General features: G+C 45.0%; 1 protein-coding gene across 1 annotated transcript in view; it reads left to right on the top strand.

The window, feature by feature from the left end:
• Window positions 1–1,974: 1,974 nt before the first annotated feature.
• LOC308311038 (LIM domain only protein 3) overlaps window positions 1,975–10,000 on the top strand; it is a gene marked incomplete at its 3' end in the record, with an annotated part of 25,971 nt that continues 17,945 nt past the window's right edge. The window contains exons 1-2 of the mRNA XM_080757535.1: window positions 1,975–2,106; window positions 6,333–6,546. Coding sequence (XP_080613661.1) covers window positions 2,082–2,106; window positions 6,333–6,546 — 239 coding nt within the window. The 5' untranslated portion in view covers window positions 1,975–2,081. The remainder of the gene's footprint in view (window positions 2,107–6,332; window positions 6,547–10,000) is intronic.

Genomic DNA, 10,000 nt, shown 5'->3' with positions numbered 1-10,000 from the left:
AGATCCAGTAGATCTAACACCAGTAGAGAAGAGATCCAGTAGATCTAACACTAGTAGAGAAGAGATCCAGTAGATCTAACACTAGTAGAGAAGAGATCCAGTAGATCTAACACCAGTAGAGAAGAGATCCAGTAGATCTAACACTAGTAGAGAAGAGATCCAGTAGATCTAACACTAGTAGAGAAGAGATCCAGTAGATCTAACACTAGTAGAGAAGAGATCCAGTAGATCTAACACTAGTAGAGAAGAGATCCAGTAGATCTAACACTATATGGGGGGTTGGCTTGATTTCATATATATATGTGTGTGTGTGTGTGTGTGTGTGTGTGTGTGTGTGTGTGTGTGTGTGTGTGTGTGTGTGTGTGTGTGTGTGTGTGCGTGCGTGTGTGTGTGTGTGTGTGTGTGTGTGTCTCCATCCCATCCCTCGCTCTTTCCCAGGGTGTTTTACCAAAGGATGGAGAGAGAGAGAGAGAGAGTGGGAGAGAGAGAGACTTTGATATTTGGGGGTGTTATTTGGGCGAGCGAGGAGAGGCGGGGGATCTCGTTAGCAGAGCTCTAATTGGACGATGGGGAATAACGGTCTGACGATCCTCTCAACGAGGAGAGGAGGTGGGGGGGGGGAAAGCCAACGATCAATTATGTTAAGAGAACATCTGTAAGTACGCCTTAACGAGCTCCATTAGCTGCACCTGTCTGTCTATCTGTCTGTCTGTCTGTCTGTCTGTCTGTCTGTCTGTCTGTCTGTCTGTCTGTCTGTCTGTCTGTCTGTCTGTCTAACACAGCGTGCTGTCAGAGATGCTCCCCAGTTACTCGCACACACAGAGAGAGAGAGAGAGAGAGAGAGGGGAACGGACAACTCTAGTGCCTCATAGAACCAGGGAACGCCTGATGGAGGGGAAAGGAACTGGTTGGAATAACGTGTTCCTTCCGCGCGCTACGTCCAACCAGGGAAACTCCCCCCTGTCAGGATAACGTGTTCCCTCCGCGCGTTACGTCCAACCAGGGAAACTCTCCCCTGTCAGGTGTAAAGGAGCAATTTGGACACTCAGGCATGAAGGAAGCATGAGTTCAAGTCCGTTGCTCTCCCCTTGTCCCCCATATATGGGGGACTAGGTTGGTGGAGGGTGTGTAGAGCCCAGGATCACACAGGGGTGAAAAATGGGTTACAAAATCGTGGGATAAAAAATATATAAAAGAAGAAGAAAAAAAAAAGGGCAGTTGTTTTACAGACGGGTAAAAGCGTCCCTGAGCCCTGGGGCCCTAACCCTGAGCCCTGGGGCCCTAACCCTGAGCCCTGGGGCCCTAACCCTAACCCTGAGCCCTGGGGCCCTAACCCTGAGCCCTGGGGCCCTAACCCTAACCCTGAGCCCTGGGGCCCTAACCCTGAGCCCTGGGGCCCTAACCCTAACCCTGAGCCCTGGGGCCCTAACCCTAACCCTGGACAAAGACAACTCGATGGTGATCCGTTCATTGACCTCTATAGATATATATACCTGCTATACTCTAAACAGACACTAGGTGGCATCGTTTCTCTTCATTGCTGCAGCGTTTTTCCCTCATTAACTGACACCCTGCTCTCTGTCTATGTCTCTCTCTCTCTCTCTCTCTGCCTCTCTCTCTCTCTCTCTCTTTCTCTCTGCCTCTCTCTCTCTCTCTCTCTGCCTCTCTCTCTCTCTCTCATTCAGTCGCTCACACACAGAGAAGAGCGAGGCAGCACAGAGGCAGTGTGTGTGCGTGTGTATGTGTGTGTGTGTATCGTAGCTGTGTGTGTGTGTGTGTGTGTGTGTGTGTGTGTGTGTGTGTATCGTAGCTGTGTGTGTGTGTGTGTGTGTGTGTGTGTGTGTGTGTGTGTCTCAGTGTGTGTGTGTGTTGTGCTCACAGCGGCTCGGCGGTTCGTCTTGTCGCAGCATATCGTTTCAGTCTGAGCCTCAGAAACAGGTTTATTTATAATAATACCATATGTAATAGCTTCACCTCGGAGTGTTCTTAGAGGGTTCCACCTCTGTGTCTCTCCGCTTCGGACCAGATGCTCCGCGGTGAGGCGTTCGGATGTTTTTAAAGCTCAAAACGAGGATCAACAAATGCAGAATAGAGACAAAAGTTTCGGTGAGAAATCTGTTTGTTTATCCGTTCTGTGGTCCCTTGTTTACATCCTTAATGTTGTTGTTGTTATTGTTTACGGTTTGTATTGTTGTGGTGATTCATTCATTCAGGTTGAAACATGTAGGTCTGTTTCTGTTGTGATTCTGGCTTCATTTAGACTGAATGTTGTGATTCTGGCTTCATTTAGGCTGAATGTTGTGATTCTGGCTTCATTTAGGCTTCATTTAGACTGAATGTTGTGATTCTGGCTTCATTTAGACTGAATGTTGTGATTCTGGCTTCATTTAGACTGAATGTTGTGATTCTGGCTTCATTTAGGCTGAATGTTGTGATTCTGGCTTCATTTAGGCTGAATGTTGTGATTCTGGCTTCATTTAGGCTTCATTTACACTGAATGTTGTGATTCTGGCTTCATTTAGACTGAATGCTGTGATTCTGGCTTCATTTAGGCTGAATGTTGTGATTCTGGCTTAATTTAGACTGAATGTTGTGATTCTGGCTTCATTTAGGCTTCATTTAGGCTGAATGCTGTGATTCTGGCTTCATTTAGGCTTAATTTAGACTGAATGTTGTGATTCTGGCTTCATTTAGGCTTCATTTAGGCTGAATGCTGTGATTCTGGCTTCATTTAGGCTTAATTTAGACTGAATGTTGTGATTCTGGCTTCATTTAGGCTTCATTTAGGCTGAATGCTGTGATTCTGGCTTCATTTAGACTGAATGTTGTGATTCTGGCTTCATGTAGGCTTCATTAAGGCTGAATGTTGTGATGCTGGCTTCATTTAGGCTTCATTTAGGCTGAATGTTGTGATTCTGGCTTCATTTAGACTGAATGTTGTGATTCTGGCTTCATGTAGGCTTCATTTAGGCTGAATGCTGTGATTCTGGCTTCATTTAGGCTTCATTTAGACTGAATGTTGTGATTCTGGCTTCATGTAGGCTTCATTTAAGCTTCATTTTTCTGATATGATTTAGGTTTAATTTTGGCTGCATTTCTGCTGTGATTTGGTCTTAATTTCTGCTGTGATTTCTGCTGTATTTCGGGTTATATGATTTAAGGTAATTTCATTCATTTTTCTGCTGCTTTGAGGCTGAACGTGTGACAGCATTATATTCATATAGTTATAGTCTGTTGATCACTGAGCCTTCATCCACCATTCAAACCATTAATATCTAATATATTTATTATAACTATAGCTTATTATTATTAGTATAGCTACTGTGAGTGACTGTTGTGAAACAGAACGCTTTCAGTAAGACACACACACACACACACACACACACACACACACACACACAACACACACACACACACTGACACACTGACACAGCTGTCAACCATAGAATACATATTTATATGTAATATATTTATTCCATACATATATATCTGACATAATGTAATATATTTATTACATTCAGCTCAGAGTTCATTCATGTCTTTGTTTATAGAAGCTGTTTTTAAAAGAGACAGAAATATGAAATGATGATGCAGCAACTATAGCGTGTTGTTGAATGAAGCAGCATGCTCTCTATCTGTGTGTCTCTCTCTCTCTCTCTCTCTCTCTCTATCTGTGTGTCTCTCTCTCTCTCTATCTCTCTCTCTATCTGTGTGTCTCTCTCTCTCTCTCTCTCTCTCTCTATCTGTGTGTCTCTCTCTCTCTCTATCTCTCTCTCTCTCTCTCTCTCTCTCTCTCTCTCTCTCTCTCTCTCTCTCTCTCTCTCTCTCTCTACCATGTTGCCATGGTAACCATAATTAAAGTGATGATGGGGTGAAAATGTCGCACAGCTGTGATGTCTGTCTGTCTGTCTGTCTGTCTCGGTAGCATCGATGTTTATTAAGTATCTATTTCGGGCTATAGTTCCACACATTGGAACTATCCCATTGAGACAAACCGGCCACGCATGTGTCTTAACAGTCATCATAGCTTACTTCTTTTTGTTTTCGTCAGTGAAAAAAGGTAGTTGGCCATGAAAACATGTGTGTGTAACAATGTTCATTTAGTCGACTAAAATGAGAGGAGAGAGAGAGGGAGAGGGAGAGGGAGGTGCGGGCGAGCAAAAAGAGTAGATATAATTAAGCCTTTTGAAGCAGCTGTAATTTCCTCCCTTTTTGTTAAAAAGGGAAGGCCACGCACGCACGCACGCACGTACACACGCACGCACGCCAGGACAGAGCAGTGATGGTCTATATTTATACATTTGTTTTATTCTGTTTCAAGGACCCCATCTAACACCGTGAAACCTGTGTGTGTGTGTGTGTGTGTGTGTGTGTGTGTGTGTGTGCATGTGTGTGTGTGCACGTGCGTGCGTGGGGGTCTTCAGTTAGAATACTAATTAGGAGATCTTTCTTTCTGGTGCGAGGCCACATTGTTCCCCTACAAAAGACCCCCCCCCCCTCACACACACCACACACACACACACACACCCCTCTGCTTCTTAGGAACTAACAATACAGCCCCCCCCATCCCGTATTGGCCACTCCCATTAGAGAGAGGGGGAGAGAGAGAGAGAGAGAATTCACCCCCCCCCCCTTCGCATTGAGTATTGAACAGTATTAAGATGTTGATATTAATTTTGTATTTATCTTTAGGGCCCCAAATCATACCCTAGAAAGTACGGGTGGTTATTTCAAACAAAGTGTTTTGTGACTGGGGAGTCATATTTTGACGGCAGTAATATAATAATAATATAACTGCCTGTCATAATTTCACCCCCTCCTTTACGTTTGTCTTGTTTTTGTTTCAAAACTTGATTCAGGTTATGTGGTTTGTATTAGTGTCGCTTCCATGTTAGCATAGGACTATGCAAATTTTTATTTTATTTTCTTATTTTTATTTTATGCTACCACAATATTTCGTGTATGGACTCACAATATTTTGTTATATTTCATATGTTTCATATGGGTGTGTCACATATACTGTCATTTGATTTACTGTATACCCTGAATCTTGAATAAACAAAACAGTGGAAAAAAAACAAAGACGTATTTCACGAACACAAATAAACACAACTAGACCTCAATAATAATAATAATAATAATAATTTCACCCCCTCCCTTAAAGCTGCTATAAGCAATAATGTGTCAACATTTTTATGACCTTTATTTGTTTTGGTATTCAGACCGCCAGCGACGGGTAGAACGCTGCAGTCTGTGACCCGTCTATAGGGGGCGCAATCTGCATTCAAAGACTTTCCTAGAAGCTTTGTCATTGGTCGATTTACCTGTCTGCTTCCTGACTGCAGTCAGGGTTAGGGTTAGCCTAACCCAAAAAAAAACAACCATATGCCTGGTGTAGCTTGGCCGTAAGTTATTTATTTAAGAGTTAATCCTCTGTCTGTCTGTCTGTCTGTCTGTCTGTTTGTGTGTGTCACTGTCACTCGACACAGGCACGTGCACACATAAACACTGCCCTTTTACCCGTCTGTAAAACAACTGCCCCTTTTACCCGTCTGTAAAACAACTGCCCTCTCCAGACCCTGAATGCAGCGTTTACTACATGGTGAAATAAATGCCCCTCCTCTCCTTTCCATGCTGGAAGGAAGGCAGCGTTCAGGAGAATAGCTTTTTTCCCGAAGTCTCCTGAACTTGAACACAGTATTTTGCGTTGAACAAATATGTTTATAAATCCATGTCGTTACAAACCGCATCTCCACTAGCTAAAGAGTGCTGGGTTGTGCCCTGAAAATAGCAGATCTACAAGCTCTCAACGCGCCGTGAGCTTGTAGATCTGCTATTTTCGCTATTTTTATCCAAAAGTGCCCTTTTAACAGCCCCTGCCTCTCTAACACTCTGCACGTCCCTCTGGCGCCCCCTACCTGCACGTCCCTGGCTCGACCGTCGACACGTTCCCCCCCCCCCCCCCCCACAGGGAGTGCAGTGCCATCGAGTGGTATGGAGTCGGTCGGACCCACGGTTCTCCAGAACCACCTCAAAAGGCTCTGCCAGTCATTGGGCCTAATGAGGCCACCTCCTTTCACCCAGCCTCTGCTTCAGCCAATTGAGGCTCAACCAATCAGGCTCTGCCAGGGGGCACGGGCTCCATGTGGGACAACCGGCTAACGGTTAAAACGGGTGCTATATGATGATGACATCGTATATCATTAGGTTCCCAAGTTGCATCGTTCCCAAGTAGGCCGGTGGCCGACTGCAACGGGCACGTACAGGCCTAGTAATAATAACAACAACAATAATAACAATAACGTGTTTATGTCTTTATGTCTTTATTCTAGGTATCCAGATGCTGTCGGTGCAACCGGACACCAAGCCGAAAGGCTGTGCCGGCTGTCAGCGGAAGATCAAAGACCGCTACCTCCTCAAAGCTCTGGACAAATATTGGCACGAGGACTGCCTGAAATGTGCCTGTTGTGACTGTCGTCTGGGGGAGGTGGGCAGTACCCTCTACACCAAGGCTAACCTGATCCTCTGTAGACGGGACTACCTACGGTAAGATACACTACTGTACCCTCTACACCAAGGCTAACCTGATCCTCTGTAGACGGGACTACCTCGGTAAGATACACTACTGTACCCTCTACACCAAGGCTAACCTGATCCTCTGTAGACGGGACTACCTACGGTAAGATACACTACTGTACCCTCTACACCAAGGCTAACCTGATCCTCTGTAGACGGGACTACCTACGGTAAGATACACTACAGTACCCTCTACACCAAGGCTAACCTGATCCTCTGTAGACGGGACTACCTCGGTAAGATACACTACTGTACCCTCTACACCAAGGCTAACCTGATCCTCTGTAGACGGGACTACCTACGGTAAGATACACTACTGTACCCTCTACACCAAGGCTAACCTGATCCTCTGTAGACGGGACTACCTCGGTAAGATACACTACTGTACCCTCTACACCAAGGCTAACCTGATCCTCTGTAGACGGGACTACCTACGGTAAGATACACTACTGTACCCTCTACACCAAGGCTAACCTGATCCTCTGTAGACGGGACTACCTACGGTAAGATACACTACAGTACCCTCTACACCAAGGCTAACCTGATCCTCTGTAGACGGGACTACCTCGGTAAGATACACTACAGTACCCTCTACACCAAGGCTAACCTGATCCTCTGTAGACGGGACTACCTCGGTAAGATACACTACAGTACCCTCTACACCAAGGCTAACCTGATCCTCTGTAGACGGGACTACCTCGGTAAGATACACTACAGTACCCTCTACACCAAGGCTAACCTGATCCTCTGTAGACGAGACTACCTACGGTAAGATACACTACAGTACCCTCTACACCAAGGCTAACCTGATCCTCTGTAGACGGGACTACCTCGGTAAGATACACTACTGTACCCTCTACACCGAGGCTAACCTGATCCTCTGTAGACGGGACTACCTCGGTAAGATACACTACTGTACCCTCTACACCAAGGCTAACCTGATCCTCTGTAGACGGGACTACCTACGGTAAGATACACTACTGTATATATACACTATATATACACGACAAAGTCTGTTTCCAGTGAAAATGTAACTAATTCAGTAGCAGTAAACAATTGTCTTTTTCTCAGTTGATTATTCATATCCATATGCGTGACGCGGCCTGGATGATTTGTTTACTTTACAAACACAGTTCTTATGAGGCGATATGAGATCCTTCTGTGGGGATTATCTCGATTGTGCCGTTCTCTCGATTGTGCCGTTCTCTCGATTGTGCCGTTTTCTCGATTGTGCCATTTATATAGAGTAGATGGAGAGTAGATCTAGATAGAGTAGAGATGGACATAGAATATACTGATATTGACGTCAGACTTCGGCGCTCTTTGGCGGCTGCTGTTTGTCTGCTGACATCCGGGGGGCGTCGCCGTAAGTTACACCACAGCTGGTGGCCTACCCAAATCAGTTACCTGATGTCCGCAGCGTTGCACGACACCACTTACGTGTTGCGGTCACAGTTCTCTGTGCAACATCGACATCATTCATCACCACAGCTGGTTGCCTCCATTATGAGGTCACAGAGTCACACACCTTCACACGCGGTGGCGTAGCGCGCACACACACACACACACACACACACACACACACACACACACTCACACCTACACACACACACACACCTTCACACGCGTTGGCGTAGCGCGCACACAAAGACACACACACTCACACCTACACACACACACACACGAGAGAGAAGTGAAAAAAACGACTCCATCTGCGAAAGAAAGCAATCAATGGCTACCTCATCACTAAGCATTAACCAGTTGGCGTGTGTGCGTGCGTGCGTGCGTGTGTGTGTGCGTGCGTGCGTGCGTGCGTGCGTGCGTGCACCCAACATGGTCATGCACTTTGATTCCCTGCAAGTCAACCGTTTTTCTGTTACTTTATATTCAAATAGGTGTGTGTGTGTGTGTGTGTGTGTGTGTGTGTGTGTGTGTGTCTAAATGAGATTTCCCCAAAAAGAGCAGCTGAGTCTCACACAGCTCTAAGCCTCACACCCCCCCCCCCCCTCACCCCCCCCCCAGAGATAAAGCTCTCACACGCGGCGTGCTGCCCCCCCCCCCCCCCACATGGTCACGGACCGAATGCCAGATGAAAAAAAAAAGAATAAATATACAAAATAAGAGAGGGGGGAGGGGAGAGAGGAAGGGGGGAGGAGGGGAGAGAGGGAGGGGGGGGAGAGAGGGAGGGGAGGGGCGGGGGAGTATTCACTCTGTGGTCGTCGGGCATAAACCTTGTATCTCCATTTTTGAGTTGCACTGCTACCTCCTTAATGTTTGTTTAAGACCAAGTTTGTGGACGGTAACTAAGACTGCGTGTGTGTGTGTGTGTGTGTGTGTGTGTGTGTGTGTGTGTGTGTGTGTGTGCGTGCGGTTATCTCTCTCTCTCTCTCTCTCTGATATCCGGTATATAAATGCGGTGAAGAAATATAAAAATATATGTATGTGTGCAATATATATGAAACCCCCCTAGTTTAAATATATGTATGTGCAATATATATGAAACCCCCCTAGTTTAAATATATGTATGTGCAATATATATGAAACCCCCCTAGTTTAAATATATGTATGTGCAATATATATGAAACCCCCCTAGTTTAAATATATGTATGTGCAATATATATGAAACCCCCCTAGTTTAAATATATGTATGTGCAATATATATGAAACCCCCCTAGTTTAAATATATGTATGTGCAATATATATGAAACCCCCCTAGTTTAAATATATGTATGTGCAATATATATGAAACCCCCCTAGTTTAAATATATGTATGTGCAATATATATGAAACCCCCCTAGTTTAAATATATGTATGTGTGCAATATATATGAAACCCCCCTAGTTTAAATATATGTATGTGCAATATATATGAAACCCCCCTAGTTTAAATATATGTATGTGCAATATATATGAAACCCCCCTAGTTTAAATATATGTATGTGCAATATATATGAAACCCCCCTAGTTTAAATATATGTATGTGCAATATATATGAAACCCCCCTAGTTTGACGCGTCACGTGTTACTTAACCCATTCTGACCTGAGATCAGATTCTAAAAATGTCTGTTTGGAAATGACAGTTTTCAAAAATAGCAGACCTACAAGCTCGTATGAGCTTGTAGATCTGCTATTTCTAAATGGCTAACACGAAAAGGGGTTCCCGCCTAAAATGGGTTAAAACATAAGGAAAGTTTGACAAGTTTGACATTTTTGACAATGTCAGGACAATTCTGTCACTGTATGCAAAGAGACAAGATGATTTGATTGGCTGAGCAAAGTACGCATTGAAGATAAAAGTGAGGGCGCAAATTGTGATTGGTCGGAATGAGATGTATGTATGATGACAAGATCGCCCCTCACTTCACACAGGTGTGATTTATTTTATTTCCGAGGGGCGCTAGCCCCTCCCCCTGGCCAGTATGAG

Source organism: Protomyctophum bolini, assembly GCF_963924005.1.
Source record: "Protomyctophum bolini genome assembly, chromosome: 23".
Classification (NCBI taxonomy): Eukaryota; Metazoa; Chordata; class Actinopteri; order Myctophiformes; family Myctophidae; genus Protomyctophum; species Protomyctophum bolini.
This window is presented reverse-complemented; position numbering and strand designations above follow the sequence as displayed.